The sequence below is a fragment of the Odocoileus virginianus genome, chromosome 18, assembly GCF_023699985.2.
Source record: "Odocoileus virginianus isolate 20LAN1187 ecotype Illinois chromosome 18, Ovbor_1.2, whole genome shotgun sequence".
In the NCBI taxonomy this organism is placed as follows: Eukaryota; Metazoa; Chordata; class Mammalia; order Artiodactyla; family Cervidae; genus Odocoileus; species Odocoileus virginianus.
In genome coordinates, this window is record NC_069691.1 from 31130470 (window position 1) to 31152201 (window position 21732).

Sequence of the window (21732 nt, forward strand, 5' to 3'; positions counted from 1 at the left end):
TCAGAAACAAACAAAAAGGCTAAATAGTCTAAGTGAGGAATAATTAGAATAATCTGTTCCCTAAATAAAGAATGTTTCAAAGCAGACTTTGAAAAACACTTTTAACTTCAATATTAATTGTAGTCAAAAGGAGCAAGAATATATATTTAAACCTTGTTTTTAAAATTAAGTCTAAAAATAATCAAAGGTAATCCTTGAAAACTGGGTTTAAGATTAGTCTATTTCATAGAAACATCTGGCTGGGTTGAAATCTTTTACCCTTGGAAATGGGATCACAAATCCAATATTTTTAAATTTAAGTAATTTCTAATTATTTTATCTGGGTCACAGTAATCTGCTCTTGCTAGGTCTAAAATGACACTGGATTATCATTACTACGATTATCCTGTTACCTTCTACTATCAAGAAGAAGATGGGATTTTTCCTCTTATACAGGAAGGAAATGATTTATTTTTCCATAAGGGCAGATAATGGGAAAAAATTACCGAAAATTAACATGTAGCTTCCTCAAAACTTCAATCTAAACCTAAATAGAGATAGCATTTGTTCTGCTTGTTTGTTGTCTAATTCAAACTATGTAATTACATAATTTCTATAATGAAATGATACTCCTACCAGTGTTTTCCCAAAATCTATCTTGGTCTTTGGGGTGCAGGAGTAGGGGAAGGAGAAACCCATCAATGGAAGGATTAAATTTACTATGATTCCTTCTCCTCCTTTTCTATGTTACCTGACAAATTTGTCACTATTTTCACATTGTAAAGAGAGATCCATGGATTCTGATAGTGACAAAAAGATGTCCAGATGTGAAATATCCTATAGATAGTATCCATTTTTTCATTAAATTAAACAGGAGGCATATGTTACAAAGAAAGGAAAGCAAAATTTATATTTTAAACTTTAACATTAAATCTATTTTAAATGCAAATAATTCACTAAATTTAAAATTAAATACTGAATGCACTAACAACTTAATTAAGCCCTAAAGAACCTTAAATCAATGTGGGAAGTAGTGCATTCTGGAAACCTAAAAAAAAAATATTTTCTTCATTAAGAAGAGTGGTCCTTGAAGTACACTATGAGAACCCAGATAAATGCAATTGACATTTACCATAATTTTTTTAGTGATTTAGACTCAAGAGGAAGTACAGTAACTAAAGGTTGGACTAGCAAATGGAATATATAAACAGCAAGCAAATTTTATAAAGAAAGGAAGCAAAAATCTTTATTTTAAACTTTAACACTAAATACTATTTTAAATACTAATCAATTCATTAGATTGATTTATTTATTTATTTTCCATTTATTTTTATTAGTTGGAGGCTAATTACTTTACATCATTACAGTAGTTTTTGTCATACATTGAAATGAATTAGCCATGGATTTACATGTATTCCCCATCCCGGTCCCCCCTCCCACCTCCCTCTCCACCCGATCCCTCTGGGTCTTCCCAGTGAACCAGGCCCGAGCACTTGTCTCATGCACACAACCTGGGCTGGTGATCTGTTTCACCCTAGATAATATACATGTTTCAATGTTGTTCTCTTGAAACATCCCACCCTCGCCTTCTCCCAGAGTCCACAAGTCTGTTCTATACATCTGAGTCTCTTTTTCTGTTTTGCATATAGGGTTATCGTTACCATCTTTCTAAAGTCCATATATATGTGTTAGTATACTGTAATGGTCTTTATCTTTCTGGCTTACTTCACTCTGTATAATGGGCTCCAGTTTCATCCATCTCATTAAAATTAAACAATGAATGCATAACAACTTTATATAATTAAGCCCTAAAGAATACTATATCAATGTGGCTAGTAGTGCATTCTGGAAACGAAAAAAACAATTTTTTTCATCAAAAAGTGTTACCTGAATTACACCATGAGAGCCCAGGTAAATGCAATTGAAATTTACTTTTTTTTTTTTTTTTTAGGGATTTAGATTCAAGAGGAAGTGCAGTGACTAAAGGTTGAACTAGCAAATGGAATGTATTCTGTCTCTTAATACTTGCATTCTTTTTCAAATGTTTCACAAATGTTTAATTTCTATAGACATGAGACCTGTCTACTATACTATATGTATACAGAAAGAGATGAAACTTTGGGAGAGAGCTTTATTTAACAAATGGAATTTCTACTCGAGGGCTTCCCTGGTAGCTCAGCAGATAAAGAATCTGTCTGCAGAGCAGGAGAGCCGGGTTCGATCCCTGGGTCTGGAAGATCCCCTGGAGAAGGAAATGGCAACCTACTCCAATATCTTTGCCTGGAAAATACCATGGACTGGAAAGCCAGACAGGCTGCAGTCTACAGGGTTGCAAAGAGTCTGGCACGACTGAGCAACAAACACATACTCAGTTTTAGAAATGTCACAACCTTAAAACCAATATCCCTATCTTAAGAAAGACAATGAAATGTGGTTCAATATTATAGCAAAAGAGAACGTCATACAATTTGAAAATTAATATTAATGTAGTGGTAGTATGGAACACAGTCAGAAAGGAACCTGATACTGTATATCCTTTAAAAAGCATAAATATATATATATAAATTATATAACTATACTATAAATAACTTTAGGTCCAACTCAGAAGTGAATAAGATAAGTAGTTTTATGTCCAACTCAGAAGTGATACTAAAATTTGAGAGCAGAATTTCTTAAATGATCTTGAAGCCTATGCTGCCAAACCCCATTTTCTGAAGCTACTAGAACTGCTTAGATGAGAAGGAAATTATTACTGTCAACTATAACCCTGATGACTCTCAGAAGTAACTTGTAGTCTTAATAGCAATGCTTTCAAATGTCCATTTCCAGTCATTAACCATAGGAAATTGGGGAAATCAGAGAAACTTCATTTCAGGAAATATAAATATGATTTGGAAAAATTCAAAAGTAGAAATTTAAAAATGCAAGCATAATTTAGACTCAACTTAATGAGTGGACTATAAAGTAATAATTATGAGTGAGTATAAAAGCAGAGAAAAAAGATTTTAGGGAAAGATCTATTCTCGTCCACAGGAATGTGATTAATATCATATTATTTATCATCACCATTAGATAAATCACAAGAGATACTAGAAAATAAATCAAGCCACTGAATAATAACAAAGGTATATCTAAACAGACATCATCCAATCCATGAATGACCAATAAGCACATGAAGAAGTGTAAAATATCATTAGTCATCAAGGAAATGTAAATTAAAACAACCATTTATTATTAAAACCTATAGAACAGCTGCAATTAAAAAGACTGGCAACAATAAATATTGATGAGTATGTAAAGCAACCAGAATTCTCATACACTGTTGGCTAGAGTGCAAAATGGTACAATCACTTGGGGAAGAGGCCTGGCAGTTTCTTATGAAATAAAAGATAAACCTATCTTAAGTGACCAGCAATTCTTCTCCTAGATATTTACCCCAGGATATGAAAACATGTTTCCACAAAAATACTTGAACAAGAACGTTCATAGCATTTTTATTCATAATTACCAAATTCTGGGACCAGACGAGTTATCTATTAATAGAATGCATAAACAAATTGTGGTATAGTCATACAATGGAATATACTCGGTAATAAAAAGAAATTATTAGTACATGTAAAACATGGATGAATCAAAAAACATTATGCTGAATGAAAGAAGACCTAGATAAATGGATGTGAATCAAGTTCTATAACCAATACTGATCTATGATGGAAAAAAAACCAGATCAATGCTGCTTCTTCATAGCACATGGATCTACTGATAAGAGGCATGCGAGAACGTCCTAGGGTAACGGTAGCAGCTCTCGTGAGAAAGAGGTTTGGGATGTGCAAGTATGCAATTATGCCATCGTATGTAAACCTTGCCTATGATACATTTTGAGTAAATTTACATATATGGTATGAGTTAAGGGCTCAACTTCATTCTTTTGCATGTGGATACCTAGTTGTCTCAGCAGCATTTGTTGACTTTTCCTTCCTCCATCAAATTTCTGTTCTAGATACAAGTCCTGTATCGGTACTCATATAAATGGAATCATACAAATCTGTGACCTTTTGTGACTGGTTTCTTTCACTCAGCATAAGGCTCTCTGGCTTCATTCATATTGTTGCATGTATCATACTCCACTTTCTGTGGCCAAATAATATTCCATTTTATGGACACACCACATTTCATGTATCCATTCATCAGCTGATAGATATGTGGACTGCTTTCAGTTTTGGCCTAGTATGACTAATGCTGCTATAAATATTCATATATAAATTTTTGTGTGAACATATGTTTCATTTTTCTTGGGTATACACCTAGGAGTGGAATTGCTGAATAAAAGATAATTTATGTTTAACTTTTTAAAGAACTGTCAGACTATTTTCTAAAGTATATGCACAATTTTACATTCCCACTAGTAGTGTATGAGGGTTCTGATGCCTCTGCATCCTCACCTCTGTTATTATCTTTATTATACCCTCCTAGTGGGTGTGAGAGAGCTTCCCTGGTGGCTCAGTGGTAAAGAATCCACCTGCCAATGCAGGAGATGCAGGTTCAACCCCTGGGTCAAGAAGATCCCCTGGAGAAGGAAATGGCAACCCACTCCAGTATTCTGGCCTGGAAAATCCCATGAACAGAGGGTACTGGCAGGCTGCAGTCCATGGGATTGCAGAGTCGAATAAGACTTAGCAACTATAGAATAACAAGGATGCATGAGAAGTGATAATCTAATTATGGTTTTCATTTTCATTTCCTGGATGACTTATGATGCTGAACATCTTTTCATGTATTTACTGTCCATTTGTACTTTCTCTGAAGAAATGCCATTCAGATGCCATTCAGGTTGGCCAAAGGGGTTGTGCATTTTAAATTCTGATAGACACTGACAATCTGACCTTCAAAAACTTTATACTAATTTATACACCTACCAATAACAAATGAGAAAGCCTATTTACATCTGAAATGCAGTGTATTCCCAAACGTTTTCTGAAAGTTTCTTTTTTTTCTTGTTTTATTTTTCTCAGTGTTACTTTTCACATTTTTAAAATCTTTTCTGTTGTGACAAGTTCACTTTGGCTAACAAACACATGCAAAAAAAAAGCCCTTTACTTACTAATAAAATGTTTATACCTGCAGCCCTATTTTTTAGAATTTACCTTAAATTAGAAGTTAAAAGAGAAAAATAGAGATTTTCAAAGAGCTATTTGTAATATAGAAAAAAAACTGCATAGTAGATACTGATCAACAGAAAAATGGTTAATTAAAATATGACGTAGTCACTACATCAATAGTATATCCAACTATTAAAAACTATAAGCATGAAGTTTGTAGCCATATAAAACTACTTTAAGCTAATTTTTAAAAGCAGGATACAAAATTATATGTACACTCTGTACACTGATTGTAACTACTTTATAATTACACAGGCATACAAAAATGGTACTATATAAATGACTGTGGGTAAGTTTCTCTTTAATTTCTAAACTTTTAGTAACTTTTTAGAATTAAGTTCATAATTAGGACATATGTTCATAAATACATTAAAAACATACTTACTGTGATGATGCCAATTAGTTGAGTATAAAACAGTCCAGTTATTCCAACTAACATTGTAATGCCCATAAAGGCAGCTAGTCTCATTATGGCCAATTCATGTCTAACAACAAAGAGGTCCTGTAAGAAAAAGAAAGTCTTAAAAACAATTCAAAAATTACTTACAATTGCAATAATAATCAAGAACTGAGCCATAACAATTTCCCTTATTATCTTAAAAGAACTACACTCCCCTTTTATGAGTTTATTCCACTTTATGAATATATAAATATCTGAAATTATCAAAACTAATTGTTTGTAGTTTACAGTAGCAAGCTGAGAAACAGGATTTTACTACTCTATTATCAAATAAAAACTCAATCCTAAAGTTGCAAATTACCCATGCTCATTTGGAGCAAAAACAAAACATTCTTCAAAAAAAAAAAAAAAAACAGATGGTGCACAATCTCTGGTTCGACAAACAAAAATTTTATTATGGCACTGCTAAAAAGCTTGAATGCACAAGTCTGATTCATAATATTAAAGTTCAAGTGGCCAAGATACCTAGAGATTACGTATTTTAGTCAAAATGAGAGGAACACACAAACAGCAAGATCACATGAACGGCTCTCCTCAAGCCCCCCTCATTCATTCATTCATCCACTCATCCAACTACCACTGCCAAGCACTGAGCTATGTAGGAGAAATGTAAAAATGATAAAGATACGGTCTGTGCCTTCAAGAAGTATGCAATTTATTCACAGAGAGAAGCCAACTTTGCAAAACCCCAGAACAATGAGATATATGTTTTAACAGGAATGTGTGCACAGAGGACAGGAGAAACAAAGAGGAATGCCTAGACTGGAAGGTGAGAAAGAGAAAAGCTGTGAGGGAAAACTGATTTTCCAGCCCAGGGCATGAAGAAGAGAGTCTTGAAAGTGATCCAAAGAAACTGTGGCGGGAGGTCAGGAAAACAAGGAGAAGCCATTTCATTTACCCTCACAGTTCTTTCATTCTCTCTCCCTCCTCTGGATAGACTAGTCCAGTCAACGGAGACAAAGTGAAAGAACAAAGACTTCTGGAAGCCTGTTGCTGTGAAGCTTTGGAATAGAAAAGTCACGGTGGATAAAAAGCAACAAAGGAATGGGAAGGACCCCAAAACATAACCATCCTCATGTTTTTTAATACTGATTCAGGTTAAGGCTTAACAGTACTCTGGTAGCAATACCAGAAACAGGGAGGTCACTGAACATGATGATCTTGTTTGAAACAAAAGCAGCAATGCTCTCCTGTGTACCACAGTGACCATCCATCAGGCTCAAGCACAAGCCTGAGTCCACACTCAAACCACTCAGTTTATTAGCCGGGAAGAAATTAAAATTCACCAAGACACTTAAGATGTCACGTAATAGTCACATATTAGGCAATCATTTCAAAACTTGAGTAAAAAGAAAACAGAGAATCCCAACAAAACATGTAAAGGGGAAAATATGGGGCTATAAATGACACCACGAATTCAGTACAGTAAGCTCTTCTACAATGTTTTTTCAAAACACAAATACATTCCAATATGACTGATACATTAAGCAACAATTTGACCATAGCAAGGCTCTTGCATTTGTTTATATGTGATTTTATCTGCAAGAAACCCAAGATGAACAATAAAATCTTCACCCAAGTCACACTGGAATACACAAAATACACACTGCCAAACATCTGCCAGCTACCTCAACTTGTCGTAAGTGTTATGAGTCACATTCATCCACATCTGGTATTACAATTTTCCCTCCAATTTCACATGACTCTCCTCCCATCACTTGTAATAACTCACATAAGGCAACCCTTCTGGGATGCCCACTTCCACGAGAAAAGTTTAGGTCTCACCTAAGGTAAAATGCAATGCTCATTATAGCATATCTTAACTAGTTAACATGTAAAACCATGCTGTTATTTGCATTAGGTGTCCTTTTTAAGTGTCACTGACAAAGTTTTTGAATATTTTCAGTTCTTTGCATAACCCCTATGGTTTTCTTTGAATGATTCTGCATAGTGGGGCAAATTTTAGGAATTCACACATTGTGCTATGTAGAGCTTACCCTAATAAAAAAACATATGGTCCCCAATTGACAATGGTTCACCTTATGATTTTTTGACTTTAAGACAGTGCAACTTCAGATATTTTCAATTTAGAATGGGTTTATCATGATGTATCCCACTGTAAGTCAAGGAAAATCTGTGACACATGTGACCAAATAAAATGCATCCTCTTTTTCCCCAGTGAAAAGATTAAAAAATTCTTTGCCGAATAGAATTTATACCTCTTAGGGATGAAGATGAGACTATAAAAGATCTATTTAAAATTACATTTATCCACTTAGATATACATTTATTTTTAAGAGTATTTGTGTAAAATAATTCAGAATTGCTTTTTATCACTCTTTTTCAAAAAATTTATTTCAATTTTATACACACATGATTACCATTAGTACTAAATCCATATTTTGAGGCATTTAACACACATCTCCAGAGCACAACATTTTTACTTCTATCTTCGATTTTTCTTTCTTCTTTTTTTTTTTTTAGATACAGCACTTTTGAATCCAAAAATTGGCTTGGGAAATTTTATCTAAATCACAAGTACCCATTTGCTATTCAAAGCTTTACTACACAATCAGTGTTAAGGCTGAATTATGGCTCTCCAAAAACTTGTATGTTGAAGTCCTCATCCCACCCCATCTTCAGTACTTCAGAATGTGACTGTATTTGGAGAAAAGGCCTTTAGAGAGCAGATGAAGTTAAAATGGGACCCTTTGTGGTGGGCACTAATCCAGTCCGACTAGTATCCTTATTAAGAGGAAACTGAGAAACACAGAGAGACACCGTGGATGTTTAAGCACAGAGGAAAGACCCTACAAGGACCCAGAACAAGGCGCCACCTGCAGGTCAGCAGAAAGGCCTCCAGCGGAACCAAAACCGCTGACGTCCTGACTGTGGACTTCCAGGCTCCAGAATTATGCGAAGATGTGTTTCTGATGTTTGTGTTTCCCAGTCTGTGGTAAATTGTATCAGCCCTAGAAACCTAATAATACAGTTAACTGTGTTTATAGTTTTAATTTCTTACCATTTTTGTTAAGAAATGTGTTTATATATAGATGAACACATAAAACACAAGTTCAGTTTAGAGAAAAGAATGTGAACATTTGAGAACATACAGAGGCTTTCCTCAGTGCATTTCTTCCCCATCACATCCAATCCCTCATCTCTAACTTAAGGGAAAGGTTACTGATTTGTTCTTCAGACATTTTCGATACTACATTTCTGTTGCTTATCACAATTATCTATACATACTCTGAGTCTACTTTTTCATTCTCTTTATGGCAACTTTTGATAACCCCACATTCTTAATGTAGTCCAATTTATCAATCTTTTCTTTTAGTGCTTTTTTTATATTTAGGAAATCTTCCCCAATCCTGAGGTAATAATGACATTCTCCTATATAATCTTCTAAAGCTTTTAAAAGCTTTGTACTTTTGCCTTTCACATTTGGGTCACTAATCCACTTGGAACTCATTTTTGTACACAGAGAAATACAGGGTTCTAAATTTACTTTTATTGTATGGATATTCAATAGTCCCAGGATGGTTTATTTAAAAAGCTGGCCTTTCCTCAGTGATCAGAGGTCAAGTCTCCATACATGCATGAGTCTGATACGGGCTCTTCTATTCAGTTCTCTTGGTTTATTTGTTTATCCCATACTAGTGAGCACAACGTTGTTACCATGGTTTTGTACTAACTCTCCATACCTAGGTGGCCAAATTATCCCAACTTGTTCTTTTTCAAGAATATCTTGGTATGAGATTAAGAGACACAAACTACTAAGTGTTAAGTAGATAGGCAATAAGGATATATTGTTCAGGACAGGGAAATTCAGCCTTTATACTGTAATAAATTTAAATGGAGTATAATTATGAAATATTAAATCACTAAGTGTGTTACATCTGAAAATAAGATAATATGGTAAATCAAGAATACATCGATTAAAAAAGGAATTATTGGTTATTCAAAATATAGCTGACTGCTGAACAACACGGGAGTTAATCTGTATATAATTCACAGCAGGCAATCAATATCCACAGTTCCTCAGCATCAGGAGATTCAACCAACCGCTGGAGTAGTTACTACTAAAAATACACACAGGTAAGCAGTCCTGCATAGTTCCAATCTTTGTTGTTCAAGGGTCAACTGTAATTTATATTTCCATAATAACTTTTGAATCAGATTTCAAGTTATGACATACATACTCAGACATACACACACCTGACATATTCTCTCCACTAAGAGTCACAATTTTCTACTAGAGGCCTTGTTCTTCTTCTAGTCAGATTTAATTCAGGAACTTCCTATTTCTTGATTCAATTATAAATAGTTCTGCTATTAATTTCACTGTCTAAGGCATTGTTTGCTGGCATTTAGAAGTAAAACTGATTTTTAAGAATATTTTATTAGAGTCACACTTCTTAAAGTTTCTTTAAAAATCCCAAAGAATCTATGAATAAATTATTTACACAATCATGCCATCATGATTTTTACATCATATTTACACAAGAGTAACGATGGGCTTATTTATTTCAGCAGTTCTACTGTTTCCTCTTCTTCGTGCTTCACTGTATAGACTAGGATTCCTAGCATTGTGTTTCATAACAATGGTTACGGGGGCACAAAGGCATCAATACCTAGTCCTGCAACTTGGAGGTCAACATTTTATCATTAAACAAGCTACAGCTGCTGTGTTGTGTTGTGTGTGTGGTTTTTGGTTGTTGGTTTGTTTTGGAACCATTTATCTCACTCAAAAAACTCTCTAGTTCTCATTTGCTAAGAGTTTATACATGAATGGAGGCTGAATTTTATCTGTCTTCATACACTGATACATGTAGTCTTCATACACCTGGCAATCTTCCCTAATCTGCTAGTGTGATAAAGCATACTGATTGATTTTCCAGTGTAAAAATAATCTTTCATTCCTAAGACAAACTTAACTTGTCCAGGCTGGTTGTATATAATCAGATACAGTTGGCTAAAATTTTGTTTATCTATGTTCATAATCAGATTTTCTTTCTTTTTCTTATTATCTTTGATAGGTTATATATCCAACATATGTTATACACATAAAATGAGTTGGGGAGAGTTTTCTCTTTACCTATTATTTTAATAAGTTTGCATATTTTTCCCTTTCAGACATGACAGAGTTAGAACTCACTGGTAAATGTGTGAATATTCTTTCCAGAAAAAGTTTTAACTACTCACTCATCATCACTGGATTACCCACGTTTCCAGTTTCTTCCTGCTGCTATACTGCTTATGATCAGGAAACTCAGTAATGTACAGATGTCAATTATCCAAACTGATGTATAGAGTTAATACAATCCCAATAAAATTCCCCCACCAGTAGAGTCCTACTGGTAGGAGTTATTCACTTTCTTTTGATTTGTAAACTGCCAAGTAAGAGGTTTCTAAATTTCATTGGGGAAAAAAAAAGGCAAAGGACAGCACAGCACTCCTATATAAAAAGAACAAGGGGAGGATTTGTTCTACTGCATGCATTCTCAGTAGGGGCAGTATTTGCCCCCAGGAGAGAGAAAATTGGTTCCTGGAGGATAAAAAATCTTAGCTATTACAGTGATTTGTGGCTGTTCAAAATCAGTCCTACCTGATAAAATCTAATTCCTTTAGTATTTAACTTCACAGAGAGAAGAGGAGCAAGCATCTACAAAGGCTCCTGAGGGGAACAGAAATAATGGAAATAAAAAGGCTGAGAAACACTCCTATACGATATAACAAGATTTATTACAGAGCAACAGTTGTGGATTCTCCTGGTAGCGCAGTGGATAAGAAGCCGCCTGCCAATGCAGGTGACACAGATTCCATCCCTGGTCCAGGAAGATCCCATCTGCCAATGCAGGTGACACAGATTCCATCCCTGGTCCAGGAAGATCCCATCTGCCATGGAGCAACTACCCAATGTGTCACAACCACCGAGCCCTTGCTCGGGGTCTGCAAGCCACAACTACTGAAGCCCATGCTCTTAGAGCCTGCGCTCTGCAACAAGATAAGCCACCGCGATGAAAAGGCCACACACAGTAGCTAGAGAATGGCCCCCACTCACCACAACTAGAGAAAGCCTGTGCACACCAACAAAGACCCAGTGTAGCCAAAAAGAAATAAATATTTTGTATTTTAAAAAGCCCTAAAAAAAAACAGTTGTAACACATAACATTGTCCATGAGGTGCTGACCAAAACCATCTCCAAGAAAAAGAAATGCAAGAAGGCAAACAGGTTCTCTGAGAAGGCCTTACAAACAGCTCAGAAAAGAAAAGAAGTGAAAGACAAAGGAGAAAGGGAGAGATATACCCACCTGGATGCAGAGTTCTAGAAAATAGCAAGGACAGAAAAGAAAGCCTTCTTAAGTGAACAATGCAAAGAAATAGAGGAAAACTACAGAATGGGAAAGACTAGAGATCTCTTCCAGAAAATTGTAGATACCAAGGGCACATTTCATTCAAGGATGGGCACAATAAAGGGCACAAACAGTATGGACCTAACAGAAGCAGAAGATATTAACAAGAGGGGGCAAAAATACACAGAAGAACTATACAAAAAAGATCTTAATGACCCAGATAACCACAATGGTGTGATCACTCACCTAGAGCCAAACATCCTGGACTGCAAAGTTAAGCGGGCCTTAGGAAGCATCACTACAAACAAAGCTGGTGGAGGTAATGGATTTCCAGCTGAGCTATTGCAAATCCTAAAAGATGATGCTGTTAAAGTGCTGCACTCAATATGCCACCAAATTTGGAAAACTCAGCAGTGTTCACAGGACTGGAAAACATCAGTTTTCATTCCAATCCCAAAGAAGGGCAATGCCAAAGAATGTTAAAACTATCATACAATTGTACTCATTTCACATGCTAGCAAGGTAATGCTCAAAACCCTTCAAGCTAGGCTTTAACATTACATGAACTGAGAACTTCCAGATGTACAAGCTGGATTTAGAAAAGGCAGAGGAACCAGAGATCAAATTGCCAACATCTACTAGATCATAGAAAAAGGCAAGGTAATTCCAATAAAACATCTACCTTGGCTTCACTAACTACGTGAAAGCCTTTAACTGTGTGGATCACAACAAACTGTGCAAAATTCTTTAAGAGATGGAAATACCAGACCATCTTACCTGTCTCCTGAGAAACCTGTATGCAGGTCAAGAAGCAACAGTTAGAAACAGACGTGGAACAATGAATGGACTGGACCAAAACTCGGAAAGGAGTACATCAAGACTGTATATTGTCACCCTGCTTATTTAACTTACATGCAGAGTACATCATGTGAAATACCGGGCTGGATGACACAAACTAGAATCAAGATTGCAGGGAGAACTATCAATAAAGGGAGACATACCTGGTGTCAGATATGCAGATGACACCACTCCAAAGGCAGAAAGCAAAGAACTAAAGAGTCTCTTGATGAGGGTGAAAGAGGAGAGTGAAAAAGCTGGCTTAAAACTCAACATTCAAAAAACTAAGATCATGGCATCCAGTCCCATCACTTCATGGCAAACAGAAGGGGATAAAGTGGAAACAGTGACAGATTTTATTTTCTTGGGCTCCAAAATCACTGTGAATGATAACTATAACCACAAAATAAAAAGACGCTCACTCCTTGAAAGAAAAGTTATGAAAAAACCAGAGAGTGTATTAAAAAGCAGAGATATCATCTTGCCTACAAAGGTCTGTATAGTCAAAGCTATGGTTCTTCCAGTAGCCACATATGGCTGTGACAGTTGGACCATAAAGAAGGCTGAGTGCTAAAGAACTGATGCTTTCGAACTGTGGTGCTGGAGAAGACGTTGACAGTCCCTTGGACAGCAAGGAGATCAAACCAGTCAATGCTAAAGGAAATCAACCCTAAATATTCACTGGAAGGACTGATGCTGAAGCTCCAATACTGCAGCCACCTGATGTGAAGAGCCGCCTCACTGAAAAAGATCCTGATGCTGGTAAAGATTGAAGGTAGGAAGAGAAAAGCATGACAGAGGATGAGATGGTTGGATGGCATCACAGACTTAATGGACATGAGTTTGAGCAAACTCCAGGAGGTAGCGTAGGATGGGGAAGCCTGGTGTGCTGCAGTCCGTGGGGCTGCAGAGAGTCGGACATGACTGAGCAACTAACACACACAGGGCTTAGTCTTAAGATCTGTTTTCTTGTCTGTCTATACTCACTCCCTAGAAAATCTCCTATCAGGTTCCATGGCTTTAAATGCCATCTTTATACCTAAAGGCCCCAAACTTATACATCTAGCTCACACCACTCTACTGAAATCCAGAATTCTGTATCTGTCTACTTAACATCTGTTCTTGGATACTGAGTTGGTACCTCAACAGAAACAAAATTTTTTATTTCCCTAAAATTTACTCTTCCTCCAGGCTCCTCCCTCTCAGAATATGCTATCTCTATTCTTCCAGTTCAGGACATAAAACCTTACAATCATACTTAGCTTGTCACTTTCTATCTCATATCCCACATCGAAATCATCTCCAAATCCTGTTAGCTCTTAAACTAGAAGGCACCACTTTTCAACACTTCCACTATTCCCCTATCCACTGTCACCTTGTTGGGACTGTATTTTAATAGTCTAACTGATCTTTTTGCTGCCATCATTGTCCCTTAAATTTATTCTTCCTAGCAATCAGTTTCCCTTCTAAAACGTAAATGAGTTTGTGTAATTTTGCTAAAAATCCTTCAATAGATTCCAAAGTCCCAGTCTTTAAATTAAACCTCCTGACACAACAGAGTCTCGCCTCCAATTCCAGCTCTCACTGCTCTGTTACCCGCTCCTACTGTTGCCCTACTCACTCCACTCAAGGTCCACTGGCCTCCTTACCGTACCTGGAAAACATCAAGCATGCTCCCACCTCACTGTCTTGGCATGGGTTCTTTCCTCTCCCTGGAACGCTCTTCCTCCCAGTATCGATGACATGCTTGAGATCCAGGTCTCTGCTCTAGTGTCAGTATGAGGAAGGCCTCCTGTGACTGTATCAGCATGACTTGCTATCCCTGACCCACCTTTACTATACTTCCTAACACTAACCTGGTATACTACACATTTGCTTATCACCTGGCTCCTCCAATTAGGATGTAGGCTCCTTAATGCAGGAACTTTATTGTGGTCTCTGCTGCATCTTTAGAGCCTAGAAGAGGCACCGTGCACAGAGAAGACACTCGACAAATATTTTTTAAATGATTCATGAGTGTTCTTCAAAATTTTCGAAAATAAACAACTGTTTTACAAAGAAAATTTTACATCCAAAGTGGTGATAGTCTCAGAGTAATCAGTAGAAAGCAATTTTATTTATAACTATTATTTGTAAGTTATTTTCTGTTTTGTTTTTTTGCTGGCCCGGCATGTTGGATCTTAGTTCCCTGACCAAGGATCAAACCTGTACCCCCTGCAGTGCAAGCACGTAGTCTTAACCACTGGAGCACCACAGAAGTCCCCGTTCTCTGTGTTTTTATGAGACTAGCCTGAAAATTAACACGAGAGGTATTTGTGATCCTTCTGCTACTGTGAAGGGGTTTCTCAGCCTCCACATTACTATACTTTGTGCCAAAGCATCCTCTTTTGTAAGGGCTGGCACTATTCATGCAGGACATTTAGCAGCATCCTTGCTAAACGCCTGTAGCACTCTCCCAGTTGTGACAATCACAGGTGTCTCCAGATATCCTTATCAAACTCTCCCTTCTTCCCCCACTGTACTCCTGGCATGGGGTTTGTTTTCTCTCTTTTTCAAAAATGAAAATAGCTGAGATCACAACTAAGATATCTAGAGTATACAGATTTGAATTTTGAAAATGGCTAAATAACCAACTGCACATGCTGAGGTTAGGTTCATGTGGCACTTGCTTTTGCATAAAGTAAAATCCTACCATATATGTACAGTTAGCAGCACTTTCTGGAATGGGCTTCACCTTCAGTTTTATCATTACATTCAAAATCACAGACAAGTTACAGGATTATTCTGTATAGCACTCTCACCTCCAGTCCCCAGGTAAAATGTACTTTACAGTTTTGTTAAATTCTAGTGGAAATTAATATCTGAATGGAAAAAAAAATCACTCTTCATACCTGACTTAAGGCTCTTGCTGAGTGATCAGAATCCTACATTAAATTTGGATACAGATATAAATGCAGCTTTCTCAGGGAGCAAATTTCACTGGCACCTGACTGCCAGGTTCATGGCTGAGGGTAAAACATCTCAGAAAAATAATTTTGTCTGCCTTCCTTTCTTTTAGCAGGAAAGTTAGAGCAAACTGGTAAGAAAGCAGGATACCATACGTTCTTGCTATATGTGTTTGATAAAAAATGAGATGAGTGAGATTATAAAATTGCTGATAGCATTTAACCACTTAAACTCACAGTGACTGAAATATTCTCAAAGAGAAATAAAACTGCTAAATTTTTACACTAAGTGTTATAATATTCATAAATAATTAGCTATATAGAATTTAATGAGGACATACATTCAGGAGACCTGGTACTGCAAGGCAAGATCAAGATTTAGTATAAGGTTCCTTTGTTCCACCTGTCAGTAAAAACACAAGGATATACAACATATAGAATTGACAACTGTTAGAACAGTAAGGTATTCTTATATAGTTTTTTTCTTTTACACATATTAACTAATTATACATCTGACACCATACCTTCCAAGCAAAAAAAAAAAAAAAAAAAAGGAAAGAAAAATTTACGAAGAGATGGTACTTCGACTAGCATTTCAGGAAAGAGACAAAAAAAAAAAACAAATTATCTCTATACTTGTTAATGAAATAATTTTCATTTCATATTTAGCTCAATTTCATACTATTCTTGGCTATTCTTGCCAAAAATAAACTAAGTACATATTTCCAGAAATTTTATTCATTCCAAAATGTCCACATTAAATGACTCTATATAAGTATAAAGCCTAAATCATTTTTTAAAATAGTAATAAATAATTGAAGTAATCAGTATACTTTAAGATTGATTATATAAAAAGATTAAATTATAAAGAGATTTATTAATACTCAAAGCTACCTACAACCAAGTCCTCTAGCTGCTTCTATTCTTTGTTAGCCAAAACTCTATGCAAATAACCCCATGGCAAGGTTCTATCTGACATCAATCCCTAGCAACACTATTAGATAGGAACTAATTGGAATAATAATAATGCATCTTCCTAGCAGAAGAGTTGGCTGGACTGTTAAACATTATTTATTTTCCTCTCCTGAATACTGGCAGCATGTCCTTTATTGAAATCCTCTCCCATCCTTTCCCACTTCTGTCACTTACCCCATAGCCTTAAATGCAGTTAATATATTAGTTTTTGCCCTTCATATAAAAATAGATACAAAAGAATCAACTAGAAATTATCTGAATCTACTTCAAATAAAAACAATTTAAAAGATGTAACTTCAGAACTGTGCCACAAATGATTAGTTGCATAAATTCTATGCTAACAGTTACAAATTATTTAAGAAAGAAAATAATCTCTTATTTTCTCATGTAGAATGTAGAGATAGTACTGCCTACAATGTGTGATTGTCAGCATTTACATATTTTTAAAAATATTTTTAACTTTCTATAAAGGTTTTATAACATGTATTTTGACAATCTTTACATTAGATTAACTACTAAAAATGTGCTGATTTAATTAAAAATGGAAACAGCCAAGTATGAATTTACCAATCAGGAGATTCAATAAGATGTCTCTGGAGATTTTGTGGATGTTTGACTATTTTTTAAACTGCTGAAAAACCTTCCTCAGGGTAAAGTGCAAACAGTGAAATAGTAACTTTATAAGTACAGAAAGAATACTGATTCAGGGATAGACAGAAATGGACCCAAACACCCCTCTGCCAGGTGGGATAATTCTCTGCTTAGACAAGTTACTGGATCTCTCTGAATCTCAGTACCTTTTCTGTACAATGGGAACCACACTACTTATCCTCTCATAGTATTTTAAAAGAGCCGACATTTTCCACTAATTCAATTGTTACAAATCGAGAAAAATATAATCAGGTAAAATTCCTGAAATGAATGAAATATTCATGGATCAATAAATAATGAACTATAGAAAGCATACTCTCTAATTATAATGATACTTTCCCTCATATTTAATTAAAATTTTATAATTTTCTAATAATGGTTTTGGTAAACAATTAGCATACAATAAGATCAACTACATTTTTGTAATTTAACAAGATGCCAAATGACCAGACATTTGCTTATAAACATTTAAAATTTATTTAAAATGTAAAAAATAGTCAAATAGAGTCTCTGACTAACGAAAATTTATTTTCTTTAATATCTATCCATTTTATTAATTTAAAATACCAAATTGCTCCCCAATCTACAAGTTTTTAAATCTTTAATATGATTTTCATCCCAATCATACTTAAAGGAAGACATTATATTCAAGAGGATTTTTAAATAAAAAATGACATTATAGTGGCATGATAAATACAAATGATGGTTGAATTAATCTGACATCTAACATTTGAAAATTCCTATATCTCCAAGTTTATAATTTTTATTAATTTTGGATTCTGTGATTCTAACTGAAAATGTTTTATTTATCCCCATTTATTTAGAAAGACACTTATTATTTATGTTTCTGCAATTTTCTAAATATGAATTTTTGTCTCAATATTACCTGAGAATTTATAGAGATTTTTTTTGGTACTACTCACAAAGAAGATGGCAATACTAATTCTTCTTGGCTTTGTAGGCCTTCTTTAGTGTAAGACTTAGGCTATAAATCAATATTTACAACACAAAAATAAATACTGATTTGGGGCATTGATACATGGTGAATAAATTCTTTGTCTTCCCTTTTTCTTATTACCCTTTTCTCTGACTAAGGGATATATTAAAGCATTTCCTTAAAACTTCACATAGTAAAAACACATAAATCCTTGGAAGCCCATGATAGGTGGATATTTTAAAAGTAAAGGTTAAGAAGAAATCTAAAAAGCATTAAGTTACTCTCAAAAACAAAGGGGTTATTGCAAAGCTATTAAAACAATCCAGCAGAGACTGTACTTTCCTGAAAGGACAAAGCCAAGAGAAGAGAGAAATGGAAGAAAGTCAGGTTCCAAACCCTTTACATCCCAGAGTTTGTGAACCCGCCTGCTTTCTCTCAATTCTTTCTTTCCTATGCACTTAACTAACAATCTACCAGTTTTCTCCTAAATACAGGTTAAGTAACATCACCACAAGTTTAAAAGTCAAGTCTTTTTCTTTTGTTTAATGAATACTTTCACATTTAAGAAAAAGGAAAAAAGAAACAAATACCTAAACAAGAGTTGTTAACACTTTCTTTTCCCACCTAGAGAATAAGCACTCAGCTTTAGAACTGAAGATGGTCTAGAAAAGATACATGCTGCCATCTATCTACCTGAAGGGGCATAAAGAAAAATACAGACTAAAGCTTTCCCTTCCTCTGGCTGACAGAATACAGGGTCAAAGACCATGGCATACTCTGATTGTACTTTTCCTCCACAAGAAAGAAGCACAGTAACCAGTAACATGATCTCCAAAGATAATTAGGCATATCTGGGGATCTTTATACCATATCCCAAATAACAGAAAGAACAGCAAGTTTTATGAACAAGGTTTCTGATACCATCAAGACAACTTTCCATACAAAACAAGAACTGGATATACGTTTGTTGTTTGTTTTAGAGAAAAATGAGAGACAGGCAAGGGCTTAGGGTAAAAATGGCTGGGGCTGGATCGTTTGAAGAATATTCCACTACAAAACACTACTTTATAAAAAACACTAATAGTGATTTTTGTACTGAAATTACTGGCAATTTTCTACCTTTATGGAAAATATCATAAATATCATTACCAGAAAATATAGTAAGGAGAGTTTTTTATTATTTAGACTTAGAAAATTTTCTATAGAATTTATTAGTATCTTAGAACAAATGTGACCTTAAAACCAATTTCCAATTAACTGCCTCAAGGTTTTTAGCCTTTTGTTATTCTCTTGTCCAGCAACGATTTCCTTCATTTCTCCATCTGGTTTAACACTATTGATACGATAAAGTCCACCGCCAGTTTAACTCTCTACAGCACAACAGCTCTCAAACCTTACAGTTACAGGAGCATTTTTCGGTACAACTTCAAAGGATCCGGTTTACACGGATTATAATAAGTGCTGTCTCCTGGAGCTGTGCAGTTCGGAAGCAATGATAAAATCACCTGGGAATTTTTAAACAAAACTGTATGCCAATGATACTTATGAAAGAGGAGATTGTATGAGAATAACCCTACCAATAACAACACTACTAAAAATCAGACAAAACCCAATTAATTGGTAACTAAACAGCTGACTGAAGACACAGAAGCAGCCAAACCAGCCAGGATGTAAACAACTAACATCCCAGAAAAGGCAGACATGCACTAAGGTGAGCCCTACATTCCACACTGTTTTTTACCTAAAGGTGACTGTCAACTCATAAACAGCACTGCATTGAAGGTCAAGCAGACGTGGAGGCTCAGAGCCGTCTACAACCCCCTGGAGCTGGGGAGACGCAGCAGAAGTCACTGTGCACGCTGAAGGTTCCAGCTGAAACCCCCCCAAGGGCTACACACGAGAGAAAGGAGAAACGGAAACTAGTTCTTCTTGAAGACAACACCCAAATCGTAAGCCCTTACAAGGGCTCAACGGACGTCGTAAATTTCATCTTCAAAAGAACTGCTGTGTTAAGACCGATGTTTTGTTATTTAGCCTTTAGAAATATATATTACACAAATCTTTGGCTGGGTCAAGATGATATTTCTCTTATTGACTGTCCACAAAGACAAGTAAATCGTATCTTGAAAAAGAAAGCATCGACCAGGTCTTCTACAATTTGTCATATAAAATGCCTAGTATCTAACAAAACATCAGATATATCAGAAGAAAGGACAAATATCTGAAACTAAAAGAGAGAAGAAAAAAGTCAACAGAAAGACTCACAAGTGGATCTCAACACTGAAGATCTCAGACATAAACATTAAAAGAACTTGCATTAAAATGTTCAAAGTTTAATAACAAATGAAGAATTTCACCAGAGAAGTGACCTATGAAAAAAAAAATCAAATGAAAATTCTAACAGTGAAAAATATTGTACAAAGGCCAGTATTAACCAGATATAAAAACCAAATAACACTAAAAGTAAATTATAGAACCATATATCTGATGAACAAAGATACAAAATTCCTCAACAAAATATTAGCAAGCCAAATTCAACAATATGTTAATAAGATCACACACCATGATCAAGTGGGATTTAATTCCAGGGATGCAAAGATGTTTCAACATCTGCAAATCAATCAGTGATTGATTGTATCAATACACTACATTAATAAACTGAAGGATAAATATATGATCTTCTCCAAGGACACAGAAAAGCACTTGACAAAATTCAATATCCATTCATGATAAAAACTCAACAAACCAGGTATGGAGGGAACATATTTCAATATAATAAAGGCCATATATGACAAGTCCACAGAAACATCACACTCAACAAAAAGCTGAAAGATTTTCCTCTAAGATCAAGAATGAGACTAGAACAACCATTCTCATCATGAATACTCAACACTGGATATCAAAACAATTAGGCAAGCAAAAGAAATAAGATATTCAATTAGAAAGGAAGAAGTAAAACTGACATTATTGGCAGATTACATAGTATTACATATAGAAAACTTAGAGATCACCAAAAAAGTGTTAGAACTAATAACTAAATCCATAAAGTTGCAGAATACAAAATTAATATACAAATATCATTCACATTTCCATAAACTAATAACAAATTATCAGAAAGTTAAGAAAATAATCCTATTGATAATTGTATCAAAAAGAATAAAATACCTAGGAGTAAAGTTAAACAACAAGGTGAAAGATCTGTTCAGTGAAGAAACTGATGAAAGAAATTGAAGACAATAAATGGAAAGCTCTTCAAGCCTCACAGACGGGAAAAATTAAATATTCTTAAAATGGCCATACTACTCAAGCAGTCTACAGATTCAAAGTAATCCTGATTACAATTCTGACTTCACTTTTTTTCACAGAAATAGAACAAATAATTCTAAGATGTGTACAGAACCACAAAATATCTCAAATAACCAAAGTAATCTTA

The 21732-nt window shown here is 35.2% G+C and overlaps 1 protein-coding gene across 6 annotated transcripts in view; it reads right to left on the minus strand.

Moving 5' to 3' along the window:
• Positions 1 to 21732, minus strand: part of ZDHHC21 (zinc finger DHHC-type palmitoyltransferase 21) — a 72609-nt gene that overhangs the window by 15312 nt on the left and 35565 nt on the right. For all 6 annotated transcript variants that reach the window (XM_070480523.1, XM_070480526.1, XM_070480522.1 and 3 more), the window contains one exon: positions 5524 to 5640. In XM_070480523.1, the coding sequence (XP_070336624.1) occupies positions 5524 to 5640 (117 nt within the window). The remainder of the gene's footprint in view (positions 1 to 5523; positions 5641 to 21732) is intronic.